This window comes from Magnolia sinica, chromosome 3 (genome assembly GCF_029962835.1).
Source record: "Magnolia sinica isolate HGM2019 chromosome 3, MsV1, whole genome shotgun sequence".
NCBI classification, from domain to species: domain Eukaryota; kingdom Viridiplantae; phylum Streptophyta; class Magnoliopsida; order Magnoliales; family Magnoliaceae; genus Magnolia; species Magnolia sinica.
In genome coordinates this window covers 91,232,185-91,254,900 of record NC_080575.1, presented here as the reverse complement: position 1 = coordinate 91,254,900, position 22,716 = coordinate 91,232,185, and the positions used below count along the sequence as shown (strand labels likewise).

Sequence of the window (22,716 nt, the reverse complement as noted above, 5' to 3'; positions counted from 1 at the left end):
CCTCTTTGAAGTGTTCGTATGACTTGGAGCTTGAGGAGCGCCAGCATGTGTACCTACACCTGCTAGATAGCTGGTGTGCAATACACCAGCCAATCCGCTTCCGTAGTCTAACTTGATTTGAAAAAGAGAAATTTACGACTGTGTACCCCACCTTTTATCCATTGGATATTCTTGAAGCAATACAAACTTAACTTTCAAACTTAGACCTCCTCGTACGAACACCGAATTCCAGGATGAAAATACCCCTGCCTTGCGGATTGGTTGGCATGCAGAGACGAGCGCTGACGGACGTCCCTACGCTGGGAACTCAAGTGGGGCCCACTGTGATGTTTGTGAGAAATCCTCCCCGTCTAAGTTCATTCATAGGGTCACAAAGACCCGGATGAAGAGGAAAAACAAATTTCATAATGATCCAAAACTACTGTAACCCTTAATAGGGTTTCAATGGTAGATGTTCAATTCCCCACTGCCTTTTACAGTGTGGTCCACTTGATAGCTAGATTTGTCTTATTTTTCATCTCAAGCCTTAATACGAGTTTGCCAAATAAATGAACGGTTTGGATATAACACATACCTCATAATGGGACCCACAAAAATTGATTGGGGATTACAACAGGGGAAAAAAGAAAAAAAAAGAAAAAAGAAACTAGCTAGTTGGGGTCGACCGGGTTGGGACCCAGTCGATCGGGTCAGAGCTAGGCTTATGGCTACGGATTATAGCCGTAGCCATAACTATAGTGCTATGCACTTTTTTCTCTTTTTTTATTTTTTTATTTTTTATTTTTTACAAAAATCAATTTAAAACAATACTTATATATATACATATATATATATATATATATATATATATATATATATATATATATATATATATATATATATATATATATATATATTTCTCTCTTTTTTTCATTTCTTTCTTTATTCATTTAACAAAAATATCTTCTAAACCAAAATTAGTTACTTGACGTACCAAATGTGATTTTGGGGTAGGAGAAGTTACTTTAGCCAACCAACCTAGTTATTATCCAAGATTCCATCAGGTCGATGGTCAAAAGTCCATTTCATTCACTTTACGGTCAATTTCAATCAGTTCGCGGTCAAACTGAAAATTCAGCAGGGCAAATATAAAATTGAGTGGGGTAAACATGAAATTGAGCGGGGCAAACTAGAAATTGAGCGGGGCAAACATGAAATTGAGCGGGGCAAATTAGAAATTGAGCGGGGTAAACATGAAATTGAGCGAGCCAAATTAGAAATTAAGCGAGGTAAACATGAAATTGAGCGGGGCAAACTAGAAATTCAGCTTGTTAAGTTGCACAATAAAGCTCATGTACACACCACACACACCACACATCAAGCTTGTCAAGTTTGAAGGTTATACATATAGTCCCGTGTAGGTTAGCTTTACATATAATCACTTACTAGTTTGCTTACCAGTACTATTGTGTACTTGGATTTCAAATTGAATGTAGGCATCTTTTCCCTCGCTCAATTCAATGTTTGCCCCGCTGAATTTCATGTTTGCCCCACTAAATTTCATGTTTGCGCCGTTGAATTTCATGTTTGCCCCACTGAATTTCATGTTTACCTCGCTCAATTTCTAGTTTGCCCCGCTGATAGATAGCATAAATCTCAAGGAGTTCCAGCTCAGATGGATAAGAGGGAAAATCGGGCTTGTTAGCCAGGAACCGGTGCTGTTTACTTCTAGCATAAGAGATGACATTGCCTACAGTAAGGATGACGCAACCATTGAAGAGATCAGAGCTGCAGCTGAGATTGCCAATGCTACAAAGTTCATAGACAAAATGCCTCAGGTTAATAGTATTTCAGCTCTTCTTGTTATTGAAACCATTTCTTAAAGTCCATGTTTGGATGTAGAATTGAATTGGATTTTGATAATCAAGTTGCGACAAAGTGAGATTCCCAAACTTGGGTTATTCGCACTTTAAATAAGAGGTGAAACCAGTCCCAACTTGTAGTTGGCTTCATTTGCAGTTGGACTGGTGAAAATAAAATTACGATAATATAGCGAAACAGCTAAAGTTTCTAACTAAAAAGAATATTGTGAATGTTCATCTCCATTTAACCGTAACTTACCCTGCATTTGGACACAAATGAACCGAATAATGAGAGTTAATTTAGGCCTCATTTGGTTGCACCAAATGTCATGAAATATCATGATATTTGGTGCAATGTAATGCACCCTTCATTAAGAGGAAATGGAAAATTTTAATGATATTTTCCATCATTCATCATTCATTCGTCATGCAATTCAATCCAATAGTACATCCAAACACCTCCAGAACTATTGGAGCTACACCAATGTACAACAAAAAAAAAAGTTTGGGGTACCTCGGTTCATTAAAGTAAGTTGCGAAATAGCCACAGCTTTGCATAGAAGCTAACGATAGAATCTGTACTTTGGTCATGGTTTCTTATATACAAGTTGTAGTTGATTTAAGGGGAGAGAATGACTACTTACCTCTTCCGCTATTGAAATTCTATATATTCAGGGTCTTGACACAATGGTTGGAGAGGAGTGCTGATATGCTTACTATGATTCATCAAGGCTCAATTGTTGAGAAAGGTAAGAACCTCGCTAAGATCAATTTGATATGGCTCAAAGCATGTCATTTTTAGCTGTCATGTTTCAAGGACTACAAAATGACAAAACATCCAACTCTTTTGTAGTTTGCCCAACTGAATTTCAAGTTTGCCCGGTTCAATTTCCAGTTTGCCTTGCTAAATTTCTAGTTTGCCCGCTCAATTTCCAGTTTGCCCCGCTCAATTTTCAGTTTGCCCCGCTGATTTTCTAGTTTCCCCCACTTAAATTTCAGTTTACCTCGCTGAATTTCATATTTGCCCCGCTCAATTTCATGTTTGCCCCGTTCAATTTTTAGTTTGCCCCGCTTAATTTCAAGTTTGCCCCGCTCAATTTCCAGTTTGCCCCACTCAATTTCATGTTTATCCTGCTCAATTTTCAGTTTGCTCCGCTGATTTTCTAGTTTCCCCCGCTCAATTTCCAGTTTACCCCGCTAAATTTTATATTTGCCCCGCTCAATTTCATGTTTGCCTAGTTGAATTTCTAGTTTTCGCGGCCCAATTTTTAGTTTGCCCCGCTGAATATCTAGTTTGCCCCGCTTAATATCCAGTTTGTCCTGCTCAATTTTTAGTTTGCCCTGCTTAATTTCTAGTTTGCCTCGCTTATTTTTATAGCTTGTCTCGCTCAATTTTCGGTATTTCCTCGTTCAATTTCTATCTCGATTTCATATGAAGGTAGTTCAAATTCATGAAATGCTACACTGTTTTCAATTATTTCTGATTTTGTACACTATGATTATCTTGTGAATTTTATGTTTGATATGTTTTTCAATTCATCTTTGCAGGGGACGAATATTCTGTTGTAATCCCAAACCCAAGCTCTAGGTATACACTGAAATGGTGGTTTGAGAAGGTGATGAATATTTTGTTATAATCCCAAACCTAAGCTCAATTTCTACGTTGCCTCGTGCAAGTTCTAAGTTGCCTCGCTGAATTTCAAGGTTCCCTCGCTCAATTCCTAGGTTGTCTCGCTCGATTCCTAGGTTCCCTCGCTCAATTCCTAGGTTCCCTCACTTAATTACTAGGAAGGTTTTGATGATAAAATAAATGAAGAAGCTCTAGTGCTAAAGTAGATGACACCACATTGTAGGGCTTGAACACAACTTGCCAAAAACCTCTTTTAGAGGCTATTCGACTCTAACTATGTTACTCAAATAGGGAGTTTTGAAACTCAATTGAGCCATATACAAACTAAATTATCTAAAAGTTATGTAACTTGCCTGTAACCTAGGGTTATATGAATTCCCTATAATCTAAAGGGATGCAGATTGCCCATAACAACTTAGGGTAGAAACTTCTTACTATTGAAAGCTATGTAGGTCTCACGTCAATTTATTTTGACTACTCTCGTTATAATATAAGACAAAAAATGAGACAAATTTAAAAAAATGAACTAACTACTCTCATTATCATATGAGACAAAAAATGAGATAAATATAAAAAATTAGTAGGCAAGACAATTGACCCGGTTGACCCCAACTAGCTTACCCAGGTCCCTGGACCATGGTACCTATAACTACGGATTAGCAGCACCTGTATCTACGGTTATAATACATAGCAATGGAATCCGTGGCGATGGGCCGACTTACGTAAAAAGGTGGTTCCGTCCTCACCCTCGCTGTCCGTACAAGCAGTCCAGGTTCGGAAGTTACGTTTGTATTGTCTCAAGAATATCCGATGGATAAAAGGAGGTGGTGAGCAGTCAGTAAATTTCTCTCTGAAAAACCACATAAAGATAGTCATTTGATACATCGCAAGAATATAATAACTTCTACTCATTCACAATAAATTGTATATGTTCCATCAAATATAAATAAAATCTAAACCGTCAAAATTTTGAGAATTACTGTAGATAGAATATATTCTATAAATCAAATTAATATGATAATCCTGACCATCAATTTATGGACATTTATTTCTCGACTTCAGATCTCAATTGTTGTCTTTTAATCATACATTCTGAGTATTTGTTCAATACAACAGTTCGTTAAGGAAATATTTCTTAGCCCACTATTTGGACGGATCAATCTGATTCTAGTGCAGAGAACATCTAAATTTTGTGACTGCATACGTACGAACCATTAGATCTCAGAGCAAACATCCAACATTCATGGAAGCCGGTGGTCAATGAGACGATCAGAAATCGTCAATCGCACCTGTTTTATGCAGTGCGTAGAGTACGCAAGCTTCTTGGGTCCTCCATATTGTTTACGTAAAATCCAATCCGTCCATCAGATGAAAAACCTTATTTTAACCGTAAATTAATTAAAATGATAACATTACCCTAGGAAACACTCCGATGAGAATAATATAAGATTGTGCTGACAACCTCTAAGTTCAAGCATTGTGGACTTCGTGACTATTGGTTAGACTTTTTTTAAAATACTACATTCATCCTGGTGAATCACACATGATGAACGGTTTTGATTAAATATATACACCATGATGGGCCACACACAAACCTACGATTGGTATCCATCTCCATTGTTCCCTGTCGTACGGCTCACCTCAGCCGTGGGATCTGGATGCTTTGGAGGCAGCGCCGGAACACACCTGATGTACGGAGTTGATTTCACATATACAACATGGTGGGCCCCACCATGTTATATATGTAACATCCACTTCGTCCATCAGGTTCTATTTTTTATGATGTGGGCCACTAGATATATATCTTCCATCAAATCCATTAATCATGGGTAATTCACCACGATGATGTGGATATACAAAAATTAGCCTAATCCAAACCTCAGGTAGGCCACACCACGTGAACGTGGAGATGCAACAACCGTACATCGTTCCCATTGGTAAGGCCCATCTTAGCTTTCCATCCATCTAACCTTTTGTATCTTTTATATGTACGGTTAAAATAAGGTTTCTCAACAAATGGACAGAGTGAATTGACATGTACAAGATGGTGGGGCCCACAGAGCTTGGGTGCTGCGGACGATTGCAGTCCATCAAACGAGCCCACGCCATGACTCCAAAACCCACGCCATGACTCCAAAACGCAGTTTCCCAAAAGTTGCAAAACCATGAAACCACCTGTAAAACCACTCACCTCTATCATCTCTACAGCCTTCTCCGCCCCAAAACCACCCATACCCCACCCCAAAACCACCAATATACCACCTGTAAAACCGGTTAAGAACTTCCTCAGTCCCACCCAAATACTACCAAAACTCCTCAATACTACCCAAATCAGTACTCCACCACTCCACAAACAAGCCCATCAACTCTACTTCTCCCAAGCCCTTCAAAAACCTCACCTTTTTTGCACTGATAAGACCACCCAAACGAGATCCTTGTGTTCTTCTGCATTCAAAAGCCCTTCAGAAATTCTAAATAGTACCCAAATCAGTACTCCTCCATCTCTACCCCCTCACAAACAAGCCCATCAAATCCACTACCTCTCCTCCTCCAAAACCCTTCCAAAACCCAGCTTTCCTTGCACCAAAACTACCCAAACCGTACCCTTCTGTTCTTCAATCAAAGACCCAACTGCGATACCACCTGAATCCATGGACCCCACCTCCTCCCCTTCAGGCACCATCCCTGTAGTCTCCACATTCAGTTCCCCATTTGAAAACTCTCCCCCTTCTTCCATTGATGCGAGCTCTTCGATCAGAAAACCTCTAAGTCTGTGGCCAGGCATGTATCATTCCCCTGTAACGAACGCTCTCTGGGAAGCACGTTCGAGCATCTTCGAGAAGCTCCTCGACCCGTCAAAAGACGGCCCACCACAGAGCGAATTGTTGACGAAGACCCCATCACAGAGCCGAATCAGCATTCTTTATAACTTCTCCAGTGATTATATTCTCAGGGAGCAGTATCGGGACCCGTGGAATGAGGTCAGGATCGGGAAATTGCTCGAAGACCTCGACGCCCTTGCTGGAACTATTTCCGTTAAGGTACCCATATGCATTTCCCATCTTTTTTCTCCAATTTCTGAAATTGGATTGCTGGTGTTTTGGTGTAATTTGTGGGAATGCAGTTGTGGGTTCCGCATTTTGGATGGTTTCAGTTGGTGGAATGTGATTGATTTTGGTTACTTTGGTTCGTTTTAATTGTTTTTAGCATAATAGCCAGATTCTGGTGGTGAATTTCTGCTTTTTGTGCTGTTTGGATTGGTGGGTCACGATTGTTTTCTGCGTTTTGGGGTAGCATTGCTTGCTGGCATTTGGGTGCCCACTTCTAGTATTTTGTTGTGGGGATCTTGCATTTGTTGCCACCCACAGTGGCCCACATGCAGTGTGGTTCGATGATTGGAACCATCCATGTTGTGGAATCTATGCCATACAGGCCACTCTAAGAAATGCTGAACTGATGATTGTGAGTGTTACTAACCGTTGACAAATTTAGAACAGTAAAAAGAATTTTTTATTTTTTCAATGGATCACATTCAACTCTAAAAATCAAAGGTTAGGATCATCGCTGCTGGTGTTTTAGTGTAATTTGTGGGAATGCGGTTGTGGGTTCCACATTTTGGATGGTTTAAGTTGGTGAGTTGTGATTGATTTTGGTTAGTTTGATTCGGTTTGATTTGTTTCAATTATTTTTAGCATAATAGCCAGATTCCGGTGGTGACTTTCTGCTGTTTGTGCGGTTTGGATTGGTGGGCCACGATTACTTTCTGGCTTTTGGGGTGGCATTGCTTGCTGGCATTCGGGTGCCCACTTCTAGCATTTTGTTGTTTTAGAGTTCATTTTGCCTCTGTTGTGACTCAGGATCTTGCATTTGTTGCCATCCACAGTGGCCCACATGCCGTGTGGTTCGATGATTGGAACCATACATGTTGTGGAATCTATGCCATACAGGCCACTGTTAGAAATGCTGAACTGATGATTGTGAGTGTTACTCTCTGTTGATGAATTTAGAACAGTGAAAAGAAAAAATTTCAATGGATCACATTCAACTCTAAAAAGCAAATGTTAGGATCATTGCTGAAGCATGATTATGGGATGATAACTTATTTATGTAGCAAAGAGAATATGAATGGTTCAAATCATTGGACCATCTAAGCATGTGGGCCCCAGTGGGTGGTGGCTCACACTGGATCCTGAGTGGTAGATGATCATTCAAATAGCAGTTTTGGGTAACTTGGTAGAAGCAAATAGCAGTTTTGACTAATTAGATTATTGAATATCAAATGATATCAGAATCGGATATGTATTTTTTTCATCAATATAACTAAATGCCTACTTGAACTAAATTTCAAATGAGGCGTGAGTGGGACTTGTGAGAGTGAGGTGGAGAAGGGATCCCCTTTCAGAACAGATGCCTTGGCTGAAGAGGTGGTTAGGAAAATCAAGGTTGAGATTGCAGGTGGGGCTCCTATGTGGAAGGGGTGGAAGTTTGTAATCTTTCCTCTTTTCTTGGGTTGTAATTTGGGTTGTTATTCTTTGCTCCCTAGCTTTTGCTTTGGTGGTTTCTTTAATAAACTTTCATTAAAAAAGAAAATGAAAAGAAGAAGAAGAAGAAGAGATGAAGGGTTCTCACTGCATGAATGTGCGAATGTGGCATACTTGTATGAGATCCAGACCATCTGTTAGGTGGTGATGGTTGCGAACCTGTGTTTCTAAACCTAAAATGAACCTCAACCAGATTTTGTTGGCGGTTCAGTCCAACTGGTGAGAACTGCTTGGTCTATTTTGGCTTGGAAATATGTTTCATTGCTGTGAGACTAGTGGTGAGCTCATTTGGTTTTCGATTAGAAGTCATGGGGTTGAGCTTCGATGGATGTAGTTGCATTTTTTTTTTTTTCCTTTTCAAAACAGTTGTCCCTCAGGTGATCCAGGTGGCCGGTCCCTGTCCAAGCGGGTCTGACAGCGCAACTAGTTTGTGTCTTAAAACAATGCCTCGACCAATGACAGATTTTATTTTATTTTTTTCTTTTCACAAAACAGTTATCCCCATAACTGACCAGGTTTTAAGGTGACCCTGCTTGCTTAGGTTGCTGGTCTCGGTCCAAGCCGATCTGACCGCTCAGTCTGGTCTGGGCCTTAACATATTGACTTGACCAAAATATTAGATGAATATATTGTTGGTCATATTTCCATTACCATTGATTTGTTCATATAAGTGGAGTGCACCTGACGAGTGGACCAGCCTGCTTTTTGGGTCAGGGCATATTCATCATGAGACCCACCCAATGGATGGCTCGGAATCGAACATGCATGTAAGGAAGGCCCCATTCCTTGTTCTCCATCTCACCCATGTTACTTCCTATGCAGAGCTCATCTCAATTGCATTAATGATTTTGGTCTGTAGCCAGTCATGACAGTGACTGCCATAACTAATTCACAAAATGGAATAGCAGAACAAGATTCATGGAGCTGATCCCATTTACTTGGGATATGGGGTAGATGATGATGATGCATTAATCAAGATCATTCTTTTTTAAACTGTGTTATTGGGTTGGGTATATCATTACATCTGCAAGAGAAGATTCATGTTCAATTCCTTCAATCAGTTGACAATACTGACAAGTTGGTCTAACTTTTTTTTAAAAGGGATGAATTTGCATTTGGATGTTTCCGGAGAGACTGGGTTGCTTTTATTGCAATATATATTGTGTTTCTGCATCTGCTGAATTATAATTTCTCCTCACAATGCCAACTTGAATGAATGAGGAAAATGTTTGTGGAATCTATCTCTTTGAGCATAAACATGTTGCTTTTGAAAGAAGTGACGTACAATGCTCAGTCTGAGATTTTCTAGAACTCCATTTTTTAGTTTGTACAAGTGGAGCACATGGTTCATAGAGCCAAACTGTTGATATGATTGACCCCACTCCGGATGCCTGATGTACCAAAAATATCCCAAATGGGAAATCCTAACCACTTCAATTGGTGGCCAACAAATAGAAAGTTGAAAGAAATAACAACAGTGGTCCACATTCGCTCGAAACAAGGTCAAGGATGGCATCTATGATCATTTAATCTTAGGGACTCTTGGCACATGGACCCTCCATGTTGGAGCTTGTCATATATAATGGTTTGGATCACCCACTACCCCAACTTCTATAAATTGAAACTAGAGCATGCGTTAGAAACTCTTGGCCTGAACATTGTATAATAGCTCCTTCTGAAACTCCATGAGACTCCATTCACTCTTTAGAGACAGGGAGGGAAGAAAAGAAAAGAATAAAAAAAGAGGAAGGGGAAGGTAAAGAAAAGAAAGAAAGAAAGAAAGAAAAAAAGACTCCTTTTACTCTCAGCTTAATATTCTATGTTTTGTTTTCTATTGTGGTTATGAGGGATACAAAAAGAGGAAAAATCCAACATTGCATCAGATGGTTGGTGGTGCTGTGGCATGGAATATCAAAATGAGAAGAAACCTGCAAGGCAAGCATCTTTCTTTGTGAATCTCTTTAGTTGTTTAAGGGATTTCTTCAGTGACGAGTTAGAAAATGATGGGAAAGTGTGGAAATGGTCTTGATGCAGGACCAATATATGAAGCCAAATAATGAGTGAGATCAATCAACAAAATTAAATTAATTAATATAATCACAAATCTTGCTAACATCAGCACAAATCTCAAGATTCTAAGAATAATTTTTACATAGTTCAAGGCTAAGTTGTCAAGCATCTTCCTACATGATTATTGAATACAGAAAACTAGGATCTAATGGATGCAGGGACATCCAAATAATATAGGGTTAGGTCTAATCCAAGGAGGAAAACCTAATACTACTTAGGGTTTGCTAAATCAAGGGTAAGTCTAGGGTTAGGGAAATTTGGGGAAGAATGAAATTATGGCTTAATTGTTCCAATCAGATGAGAAATTTTTGGGGATTTGGATTGTAATTAAAAGGAATTAGGGTTTGGACGATTGGGTGTTAGGGAATTGAATTGAATTAAGGGAATTAGGGTTTGGGGAATTTGGGGGATGTGGGAACTTGGGTTTAGGTCTAGGATTAAAAGGGTTTTGAAGGGGAATCAAAAGTAAAACAAAAGGGGAAGAGGGTGGCCGTACGGACTAGCCCACAGGGTCCACACATGTGAGGCTTAGGCGGCTAGGGTTTGGTCGGTAGTAGAAGGGGTTGATGGGGAAGGTCACGGGGAAAACAAAGAAGGGGTTTTAGAAGGCTATTGGAGGTTTGTAACAAGAAGAAGATGAAATCTCAATAAAATACCTCGAATGGAGAAGGAAAATCAATGGTTGATAGTTGGAAGCATCGCACTGATCTTCGTTCCAAATCGTATGGAACAAGTCTTTAAATCAAATGAAGAGGAAACAAAGAGCCTTTGTTGTTTTTTGAGAGAAATTCCACCATTAGAGAGAGGTCACAAAAGTCTCAGAAACTTTTCAAAATTACAAAATGGTCTCTATTTTATGTATTTTGACTAGAATAACCCTACTCTAAGAAAAACATATAAAACCCCTCATAAATAGTCCAAAAAAGACAACTCAAGCTGAAAATAACTCCTAGAACAATCCTAAATATACAAGATGTCCTCTGATTAAAGATGGCCCACGATCAACGGCCCGAATATGCACTCCATGCGATCCGATGGTCTGATCATTGCGTCCATCAAATCTGATGGTTCGAATTACTCCCTCAAGCAACCCATATGCATCTTCCTGGTGTGGGATCTTCCAGATGTTGGTACATGCAATATGGGGTCTTCAACACAGATACTCCCCTAGCCACAGAGAAACCGAGGTCCGCCTCCTCCTCTGATATGTGCGTTAAGGCATGTGTGATGTGATGTCCTCATTAACTAGGTCTCTAAGAGGAACTTCTTTGCTAAATCTTTATATTATTTTAGTTTATTTTATTTGTGAGGCGCAAGAGGTCGTGGTGGATAACTTTAAGGAAGATTGAGAGATGTTTCTAAGGCGGTTTTAGGTCTGAACATTAATCTGTTCAAAAGGGAAATTCTGGGGATTTGGATGCCTCTTGAGGAGGTGGAAAGATATACAATGATTTAGGTGCTGCGTTGGATTCTTCCTATTGTTGTATCTTGGCCTTCACTTTTGTGATCGTAAGCCAACTAAGCATCAATTGGACAAGGTCATTAAGAGGAGGGAGAGCTAGCAACTAGGTGGAAGAGTAAACATGTCTCCCTGGGTGGTAGGATAATGCTTATTAAAGTGGCTTTGTTGAACCTCCCCATCTACTTTATGTCGTTGTTTAGATGCTCAAATTTGGTTTTGGTCGGGTTGGAGAATTTGAGGGATTTCCTTTGGCAATGCGCAATGGAGAATCGCAAGTTTCATTTCTTGGAGTGGGGAGAAGTTTGTTGTCCTTTCGAGGAAGGTGGGGCCGATATTAGGAAGTTGGAGACTGTTAATCTTGCCTTGCTCAACTAGTGGTTATGGCAGTTTGGGATAGGAGAAGGAATCTTATGGAGATAGGTAGTGGCCAGTAAATACAATGCTTGATTTGGGGGCTGGTGTGTGAAGAGCTCATTGCTTTATAGGGTGTTTGTTATTTGGAAGACGGTAGTGAGCATGACGAGTAAGTTTGAGGGGATTTGTTTTTCGATAGGGGATGGTGAAAGAGTGCGTTTCTGGGAAGATGTGTGGCTAGGTGAGGCTCCACTTTGCATGGTGTTTCCAAGGTTAGCTAGACTATCCTCCGTGGCAGACATCCCTGTTGGCCGGTGCTTTTCCCTTTTAGGTGTGGATGGGGTTTGGCCGCCCCACCCCCCCTTGTAGAAGGAACCGGTTGAATGAGGAGTTAGATAATTTCTTAATTCTTTTGTCTTGGCTTCAAGGCGTTTGGCCTTCTGTTGGTTTGAAGGATGAGATGGTGTCAGTTATCTTTCCAAAAAGAAGAACAAGAAGAAGAAGAAGAAGGATGAGATGTTGTGGGGTAGGTACAAATTTGGAAAGTTCTCGGTCTAGTCCTTCTTCAACTTGTTCTCTCATCCATTGATGGAAACTAGGTGTCGTCACATTGGCTTCGTATGGTGCCTTGGTGCCCCGCCCAAGGAGGCAACTTTTGCCTGGCTGGTGGGAAGTAATATGGTGTTCACAATTGATAACCTTCGGAAGCGTTCGATTTGTTAATACTTGTAGGTTTTGCTTGCAAGCCACATAATTGGTTGACCATTTATTTATCCATTGCCCTTTCGCTAGATCGATGTGGGATTTAAAAAAAAAAAAAGCTTTTCAAGGTATCTTGGGTTTTGCTGGGGACCATTGAGATGATGTTTCTTGTGTGGCATGGGCTAGGCATGGGTAGCGGTGTTAAAAAGTGGAGGCTAGCATTGTTAGGCGGCCTTTGAACTCTCTAGGGTGAACGGAATAATCGTTGCTTTTGCTTTTTTAAAAAAGCTTTTCAAAGTATCTTGGGTTTTGCTGGGGACCATTGAGATGATGTTTCTCGTGTGGCATGGGTAGCGGTGTTAAAAAGTGGAGGCTAGCATTGTTAGGCGGCCTTTGAACTCTCTAGGGTGAACAGAATAATCGTTGCTTTTGCAATTCTTGTGGTTCAATTGTAGAGGTCCTTAGGAAGGCGAAGCTAACAATTTTAGATTGGGTTAGGTGATTGCTTGGGTGTTGGGTTTTGTTTCTCTTGTGTGGTTGTACGCCTTTATATAGCTGCTTTTCAATGTGTGTGCACATGCATGTGTGATTGTGAGTAATTGTCTTGATTATAGGGTCTTTCAATCTTGTCGAGAGTGAAGGATCTGCTAGTGTGGCAGTCCAGGAAATTTTTGAGGTTCTTGGCCCGTTCTCTTTACCTGAGATTATCTCAGGCTACTGATTGCTACTTCAATGCTTTTATCTGGTCTTATGGGGCTCGTTCGAAAATTGTTACTTTTGCTTGGCTCATTAGGAGAAAAAGGATTCCGACGATCGATAACCTCCGAAAAGAGGCATGGTGCTTCCTAACGTCTGCCTTCTGTGTCTTAGTGAGAAGTTCGTGGACTACCTCTTCATTCACTGTTCCTTCTCCAGGGTTGTGTGGTCTGGCATCTTTCAATCTTCAAGTAATTCTTCGGCTATTATTTCGACAGATGCTCTATTTCTTTCTTGGCATGGCAATTCGGGTGGTTGCTTTACTAGTAGATGGAGGTTTGCCTCTCTGGTCATGCTATGGTCAATTTTTGGCTGGAAAGAAAAGATCACGTCTTTTGGAACTAGAGTAGTTCTTCGGATAGGGTAATTGATTGGGTGTTTTGGTTGCTTTACTAGTAGATGGAGGCTTGCCCTTCTGGCCACGCTATGGTTGATTTGGTTGGAAAGAAATAATCGTGTCTTTCAGAACTAGAGTAGTTCTTCAGATAGAGTAATCACTTGGGTGTTTTGTTTGTTATCTTAGTGGTTGCCTCGAGCTTGTTCTGAGCCAAAGTTTTGGGCCTTGTATTCTTCTTTCCTATTCTTTCTTTATTGTGTACTTTTTCTTTTCTTTGGCCTCTGACCCTAATAAATCGCATCATCTTAGAAAAAAAAAGAAGCTCACCTTTCCTTGTTGCTGTGGTATGAAAGGCTCCTATCTCCCTAGAATCAAAGTTTTACTTGGGTTGCTGTACTAACAACATCATGATATTGGATAACTTAAAGAAGTGTCACATAGATTATCCCAACATATGCACTGTGTAGAAAACATGGTGCGTCATTCGATCATCTATTTATCCACTGCTCAATTGCAAGAGCAAGATGAGGTTTTTTTCATTGCATGATTTGGGGTTTTCTGGTCATTCCACGGTTTAATTGGTGACTTGTATCTGGATCAGAGTTGTGGGCTGTTTCCTAGGAAGAGAGGAGCTTCTTTAAAATATAGTATCTTTTGGGGCTTTGGGATTGTGAAAAAGAACAAAGGATTTCGAGGAAAAGGGTGCATCAGGTGATACCCTTAAAAGAGGTGTCTTGTATATGATTATTAGCTGGGCGCTGTCAAGGAGTTTCCTGGATGCCTGGAGGTAGAGCTCATAGGTTGAGTGGAGTGGGGATTTTGAAGGCCATGTTTTCAAAGGCTCTTGTTTTCTTTTTTACCTTTTCTGCACTGTTTGCGGCCTGTTGGCTGATGTTTTGGCATGCATTTTGTTGTAGTTGGTGTTGAATGACAAGAGTGTCACTCGTGGAGTGGTTTTCCTTGTTCTTGTTTCAAAATTGTCATATTTCAAAAAATGAAAAAACAAAACAAAACAAACTAAAAGAGACTCTTTTACTTATAAAAGCAGTTTCATTTTCTTTATTTCCCTTTTCCTTTTGATTTATTTGTGTCCATGTGTACCAGCATTGTTCAAATGACGATAGTACAACAAGGCCTTTGTTGTTAGTTACTGCTTCTGTTGACAAGATGGTTTTGAAGAAGCCAATCCGTGTAGACACTGACCTAAAAATAGCTGGTGCTGTTATTTGGGTTGGGCGTTCATCCATTGAGATCCGAATGGAAGTGACTCAGGCACCACCACAAGGTATTGGCAGATCGGTTAACCCAATTTTTATAGATGAACTATATGATCCTCAACCGAAGGATCTATGCAGAGTATCCTCAGGCCTTGAGTATTTACACACGGCCCTTGTTTCTATGATCTAGATTGTTGATTTGGACTCACTATGGTGAAACATGCTCCTGAATCTCCCAAATTAGAAAAAATTTCCATCCAATCTTTGGCCTTTTTTGTTGAAGGTGGACCATGTATTTTGGAAAGGTGAAGGTGGACCATTTATTTCTCAATCGAATGGTTGGGATCTTCAAACCTGGGAGAGTTTGGGGCATCCCATATAGGGCGGGGCATCCCAATGGCAGAGACCATCGAACCATGGTCCATTATTACAAGCTACACGTCCAAGGATACTTTGCAGCACTCTGAGGGTTGATGATCATATGTAAGGAAAATTATCCTAGGAACCGGTTCTCATGAGAACCCTTTAAGAACTTATCCCCCATGTTGTGTATATTCATTCAAAGACATACAAACCCTTCATCTGGCTTGGATGAAGGGCTATGCAAAAAATAGCCTGTTTTGCAACTCATCTGGGTCCTGTGAAAATCAAGGGTATGCATCTCCTCCCACTTTGTTTCCTTTGCTGTGGCCCACCTGAGTTGTGGATCAGGCCGACTATTGCGCCCTTGGGGCTTCATGAGGTGACGAAACTGATGGACAGGTTAGATGTTGTGCACACATATCAAGTGGGATGGGTTCTCATGGAAGTTATTTATGGACCGGTTCCTATATCTAATTTTGGTAATATTTGTAACTTTCCCATGTTTTGAGAAATTTGCTTGCGCATCTGTTATTTGTGCAAAAAAGAAATGTAATGTAAATAAATATTCCAAAACAATGTATATTACTTCTTCCTGATTAAGATGTCTGTGATTGTGACTATGGACCTTTTTCCTGTCAGAGAGCTCTGATCCTTCAGATCCCATAGCTTTGACTGCCAACTTCACATTCGTTGCACGTGATTCAAAAACCTTAAAGTCTGCTCCTGTAAACCGCCTCTCCCCAGAAAATGAGCGAGAAAAGTGGCTTCTGGAAGAAGGGGAAGCAAGAGATAGGCTGAGGAAGCGGAAAAGAGAAGAACAGAAGCGGGAGTTTGAGAAGGGGGGCCACGTCCTGCATGGGGAAGTAAGTAGGTTGAAGGCTTTGTTGGCTGAGGGACGTGTCTTCTGTGACATGCCCGCATTAGCTGACAGAGACAGCATTCTGATGAGAGACACTCGCCTTGAAAATTCTCTAATTTGCCAGCCACAGCAAAGGAACCTGCATGGACGGATCTTTGGGGGGTTTTTGATGCACCGTGCTTTCGAGCTTGCATTTTCGACAGCATATGCCTTTGTTGGCCATATGCCTTGCTTTCTAGAAGTTGATCATGTTGATTTCTTAAGACCTGTGAGTAGCTTACCAACTACATTGCTACTGGCCTTTCCGACCATACTACTATAGCACTATCTATTAACAAAAATAATAATTTTTTAAAAAAAAAAAAAAAAAAAAAAGAAAAACACAAGAAGAAGAAGAAGAAGAAAGAAAACAGCAGAACTAGTATCACTGTTATCACTTGCATGGTGATACATGCTACTACCATTATTATGAAAAGATCTGTGTTCCACACCTGCTTTTTTCTCCTGTTATTTCTCCTTCCCATCAGTTAATCCATTCTCAAGCAAATGGAAAGCATGTATAAGATTCAAACCTTTTAATCTGGTATGCCTTGTGGTGGTTGGGTCTTTGTGCAAAAATTACATCAGTTGGATAAATCCTGATTGCCCAATCAGTGGAATTTTTCTCGTTGAATGCTGATCATCAGCTTTTTTTGTTTCCCATCTGGTTGGTAGCCATCAGAAGGATTCTAGTTAGAAAGGGCTGTCCGAATGGTGCAATTTTTTGCTAAGGCACACAATATCTTTGATAACTGGATTTCATGTTAGCAATGTGTTATCGACTTGTCGGGCAAAACCATTCTCCTAAATCCTTCTGGTCGCAATTTCTTCACCAAATTCATGTTTTGATGTGAAATAACAGAAGTGGAGTTATTAAAACACAACTACGTAGAGAATCTATATAATTTTGGTAAAAGATTTTTTTTTTTTCTTTAGATTTTTGCTGATTTGTGTTGGTTTCAATAAAAATATTGCAAATGTCGCCCAAACATCGACAACATATTGGCAAAAGTGCAAATATCATACGATAAATTGGCATATTCTGGGATGGTTTTGTATCACTGACCTGTTGTGATAACGAAAATATCGACCAATAAATTCAGTACATTGAACACTGTTATTAGTACATATTGGCTACCACAAAAAAAAAAAAAAAAAAAAAAAACCTACTACAGCTACTATCATTTACTGCGAAACATGGTTTTAACTAGTATCACTAAATACTAACTACTGACACTATTTCTATAGCTAATATGTACTGCTGCTATAAATGCATACCTAGTGTACTGTCCTACAAAGAATGATACTACTAGAGCTTAATTCCAGTGCCGCAAGGCCCACAACACAAAATCAAGAGTCCTGCTAAGATGGCATTTGGTATTGAAGTTGGAAGTATTATACAATGCTTGGGCTGAGAGTCTGTACAACATTTTTGGATTTTCAGTTTGTAGAAGTGGGGCCTATGGTTCATTGGTCTAAACTGTTTATGTGATTAGACCCATTCTGGATGGCCTGTGCACCAAAAAATCTTCCAGATGGGAAAATCCTAATCCTGCAATTGGTGGCTAGAAAATAGACTGTTAAATAAGAAATACAGCAAGTGTCCAATCCAATTGGACTTAAAGAGGTCCAAATATTCAATGGCTAGGATCTTGCAATCTGGTGGACTTACAGTGATGGGCCTTCCACGGTGAGGTCCATCATATCAACAGTTGGATCATTGTATATCTCTTGTACAAACTGAAAGCCCCAGTGCAGTATTGCAAAGTTTTTGCCTGTTCATTGTCTGATACCAACAGATTTGGTTTTGCTGGATCTATACAACTTTGGTTGCAATTCTTTCATGGGGTGGAAAATGATCAGGTAATTACCAGACTGCCACTGGGGTGGTTTTTTTGGGTTGCTCTGCCAGCTTTATTGCACAATTGTTTCGAACTTGGAATGAAGATATGCACAGAGTCATCCGATATAAAGAAAAAATAAAAAAAGAAAGAAAGAAAAAGAGAGAATTTTTGCATTCACATTTTTGGGTATATTTATCAATTTTGTTGATGCAGGTTGATGTGGGGGATTTCCTTCGTTTCAAATCATGCGTTTTGTACACACAATTAGAGAACCCAATGCAGCCTCTCATCAATATTGAAGTCGTTGCTCATGTTACAAGGCCAGAACTCAGAATTAGTGAGGTGAGCTCCTGAAACCCAACTGACAGTAATTGGTGATCAGTTATCTTACTCTTAAATGTGCTAGACTGTGTTGTTTCTGCTGTTGCAACTCATTTACCAGTACATGTGGCACATATGTTCAGCCTATTGAAATTGTGGCCCTAGTGGACTGGAGGGAATTGAGGGTTTTGGGAGCATGGAATCGGAAGGATTTGGATTCGAGTGTAATCGAAATCCCTCTTTGTGGCACTTTTTGAAAACATGGGTGAAATGTGAGAATTGAAATTGCTTCTGCTGAAATCCTCTCCAGTGGATATAATTTCAAGGGATCCCCTTTTAAAAAATGCAGCACCTTTCTATATGATAACACTCTCTGATCTCTCATTGTCACCAACAACCACCTCTCTCTCTCTCTCTCTCTCTCTCTCTCTCTCTAAAACATGGGTGAGATGTGAGAATTGAAATTGGTTCTGCTGAAATCTTCTCCAGCGTATATAATTTCTACCATCGAGGGGTCCCCTTTTAAAAAATGCAACACCTGTCTATATGACGTCACCAATAACCAAACCACACCCCCAACTGCACCATTATTCCGGCAGTGTCTCCAACCAGTGGTGAACAAGTCCGTCCTCTCCAACTAGCTCCACATCACTGTTAAACATGCCATTGATTCTTCCCCCTCCTGTATTCGCGATACTCGCTGCAGCAGCAATCATGGTCCTGCCGCCAGCAGCAATGACCACGGCCGCCCACCACTGGTCATCAGCAATAGCGGCCATCACCATCGCTGCAGCTCCTAATAGCGATGCCACGTACGGGCCTTCGCAAACCCCCTTTTGGATGTTAAATAGATGACCATGGTCCATGATGAAAAGGAGAGGTGTGGGTGAGATTTCATGGAAACCCTGAGGAGGAAGAGAAAAAGAAAAGAGGAAATTGGGCTTGTTCGTGGCCCTGGATAATGCATGAAATGGCCCTGTTTTTTGTTTGGGCTTTATTGGGAAATTTCAGGCTCCCTGAACTAAGCAGAATTCGCAGTCCACTTTGAGAACCCTTAGGACAACAAAAATTTGTGGAATAAATACCATCTATGATCTCTTTAACCTAGTGGTTGGGGCCATTCACGATCATCAAAGCAATTAATGCTCTTTGTGATATGGTTAATTTGCAACTCTTATGCTATAATCTTGTGGGTTTTGGAGCGCCAATGAGAGCATGAGGGTTCTCACATGATGAATGGATTGGATTTGTTGCATACTTACACTGGGCCCCGCAAATTGATTAGTGTAACACCCCGACCCCTCCGGTAAGATATTGTCCGCTTTGGCTGGCATTCACTGTCCACCTTCACGGCTTTGTTCTCACAGGTGGAAGCGGTTAGCGAACCACCCGCAAAACGTGTCTTACCACTTGAGGGGTCGGGGTGTTACCAATGGTATCAGAGTGAGGGCGCTCTGTCTCGAGGGGGGGGGGGGGGGGTGGTGGGGTTAGTGCACGTCCCACATCGGAAAGGGAGAGCCTGAAGATCTGGGCTATATGTGGGGCTTCGACCTTAAGGGTAAGACGCGTTTTGCGGGTGGTTCGCTAACCGCTTCCGCCTGCGAGAACAAAGCCGTGAAGGTGGACAGTGAGTGCCAGCCAAAGCGGACAATATCTTACCGGAGGGGTCGGGGTGTTACAAATGGTATCAGAGTGAGGGCGCTCTGTCTCCTGGGGGAGTGGGTGTTAATGCCCGTCCCACATCGGAAAGGGAGAGCCCGAAGATCTGGGATATATGTGGGGCTTCGACCTTAAGGGTAAGATGCGTTTTGCGGGTGGTTCGCTAACCGCTTCTACCTGCGAGAACAAAGCCGAGAAGGTGGACAGTGAGTGCCAGCCAAAGCGGAAAATATCTTACCGGAGGGGTCGGAGTGTTACAATTAGCTTATGCTTAATGTACAAAGTTCCGTAGTAGACCCACTTTTGTGGCCCACCTGAGGCTCAAAACCACCTCATTTTAAGCCAAAGTATTACTTTCAATGGACATACTACAATGACTATATAACATGTCACACATGTATGCCATTGTAGGGTATTAAAAATGATTTACTTCATCAAATTCAGGTTGCTGTGAATATATTACAAAATTCCTCTTTATCCAAAATTCAGGTAATCAAACACAATCTTGGACTCCACAAGATTCCAATTACAGGTTCCCAAATACAATTGAAGATTCCAAATCACTTTGGTTCCAATGTTATTGTTATTTGGATTCCAATGCATTCCAAATACAAGCTACCAAAACGAGCCGTAAGTACTTAATCCAGTGCCAATCCCATAGACATTTGTCCAAATTCATTGGCTGATGTTTGATGATTAATATCATCTGGTCAGAGTGAGTTTCATCATATACTTCATTCGGAATGGGGCCTGCATTTCGATGGTCTGGATTTACCACATGTTTAGTGGACGATCTTCCAGCATTCAAGAAATTGTGGAGTAGGCCCTTCTAAATCAAAGATTATCCAGCACAGTTTAAAAACTCTCAAGAAAAAGAAAAGGACTTGAGTCAACTCGGGCCAATTCGACTTGACCTGATCGGATTTCATCATGAATATTATGAGAAGGAAACAGGGAAAGTTCTATGGCAGCTGCCTAACTGGGTTACTAGATTGCAACAGACTTTCAAGTTGAGTTGAAGTTTCGGGCTTTAAATCTATATCTAGTAGCAATAGTTGATGTCTATATCATTGCTGTCACCATCATTTCCACTACCTTGTTATCTTTCTCATAATCATTGGGTCTGCTGTTGAATAATAAGCTTTTCAAAGATTTTTACACAGTTTTTCTTCTTCTTCTTCTTCTTCTTCGTCTACATCCTTCTATTATTTATTTATTGGTGATGCGTGTGCATGTTGGCTATGAGCAGGTATCGAACACCTTCTATTTCACGTTCACTGTCCAGCCGGATGCCTTGAAGAATGGATTGAAAATTCGCAATGTAGTTCCTGCCACAGAAGAGGAAGCACGGCGGGTGCTTGAACGGATAGACGCCGAGGAATCATATTTATAAATTCTTGAGAAAGCTCTTCTAATGAAAAGGGGAAGCGCAGAGTCATGAATTTGGAGAGAGCAAAAACCTAGAATGCTCATTGCAAAATGTTTAGATTAATTTCTTTCTTTTTTCTTTTTCTTTGTTTAAAGAGTCTTCAGAAACAGAACATGAAATAATTGAAATTCTATTATAATAAAAATACAACCACATTGCTATCATACAAACTAACGTAGGGGCATTTTCACACCGGGCTTGAGTGGGGTGGCTTGTGGGATGCAAGGGCATACTCGGGGTTGGCGGCCGGTGTGAGGCGGATGGCTTGTGTGAGGTGGGCCCCACCCATGTGAAGTAGGTGGCTCATGTGAAGTGGAACCCATGTGAAGTGGGGCCCACGAGGGGGTTCGGCCGATGTCCTAACCCATGAGATGTGGAGCCTAGGCTATGAGGTGAAGGGATTGATTTGTCATGCTCTATTGGTTCGAGCTTTTAGAGCAAGTGGTTAATTGTCCTGCATCACAAACTCACATGGATTAAAAAAAAATAAAATCATGCAATAACACGTGGACTCTACCCTTGTATTAAGCTCATCAAGGCTTTGTGTGGATAGTACAGTTTCTGCTGCACATGGACATCAGATGGTGTGTTACACCAACTCACCATTGATTATGTCTAAATAGTTCTGTTTTAGTGATGGGAGTATGAATCTCTCTCTCTCTCTCTCTCTCATTCATTGAAAAACAAGCGGTGATGATGCTCACAAAATGGCTTGAACCAATTGGAGGAACTTCAAATGGCCCGAAAATACATATTTGAGATTGCATCTGAACTTGTGCGTAAACTACACGGACAGTATCTGATTAGTGAAGCAAATTGATTCTTGTTCAACATGGATTAGCCTACCAATTGGTTCCTTTGCTGGTCTAAACTGCCTTGGTGAATTTCTAAGTGTTGAGTTCACCATTGTTTGCTTTTCTTTATTTGGATCCTTACATTTGCCAAAATTGGTTGGTTAGTCCAGAGGGTGCATGGCTTGAATTCTTCAGAATTGTTGAAAGTTGGGCGCTGCTGAATCTAACGGTTCTTATATATTGGACTTGTTTCCCTTAATTTGTTGTAATTTCTTTTATTGTAAATGAAGTTTTGTTCATCCACATTTAGATGGAGACTAAAATTTTGATGCTCTGGCACTGTGATATATGCATTTACAAACTAAAAATTACACTTATTTGATGATATAACTATCAGGTTGGTGGACATTTATTGGATGGTTGAAATGAAAAATATCCAATGGTCCTATTTCAGCAGACAAGTTTCCATGAATTAGTGGTCAGATTTTGAGGTTGTGA

At 40.6% G+C, this 22,716-nt stretch overlaps 1 protein-coding gene across 1 annotated transcript; it reads left to right on the top strand.

Moving 5' to 3' along the window:
- The first annotated feature begins 5,612 nt into the window (after positions 1 to 5,612).
- On the top strand, positions 5,613 to 21,583 carry LOC131240222 (acyl-coenzyme A thioesterase 2, chloroplastic). The gene is made up of 5 exons (XM_058238347.1): positions 5,613 to 6,512; positions 14,798 to 14,978; positions 15,913 to 16,400; positions 18,229 to 18,357; positions 21,245 to 21,583. The coding sequence occupies exons 1-5, from the start codon at positions 5,637 to 5,639 to the stop codon at positions 21,386 to 21,388; spliced, it is 1,818 nt and encodes a 605-aa protein (XP_058094330.1). The 5' UTR covers positions 5,613 to 5,636; the 3' UTR covers positions 21,389 to 21,583.
- Positions 21,584 to 22,716: the final 1,133 nt, after the last annotated feature.

What these genes read in the sequence shown, in the direction of transcription:
- LOC131240222 (XM_058238347.1), top strand. Translation starts at nt 5,637, where the DNA reads ATGAAACCACCTGTAAAACCACTCACCTCTATCATCTCTACAGCCTTC. An exon ending in GACTCAGGCACCACCACAAG is followed by an intron (nt 14,979 to 15,912) that starts GTATTGGCAGAT and finishes TTTTCCTGTCAG; the next exon opens with AGAGCTCTGATCCTTCAGAT. An exon ending in ATGTTGATTTCTTAAGACCT is followed by an intron (nt 16,401 to 18,228) that starts GTGAGTAGCTTA and finishes TTGTTGATGCAG; the next exon opens with GTTGATGTGGGGGATTTCCT.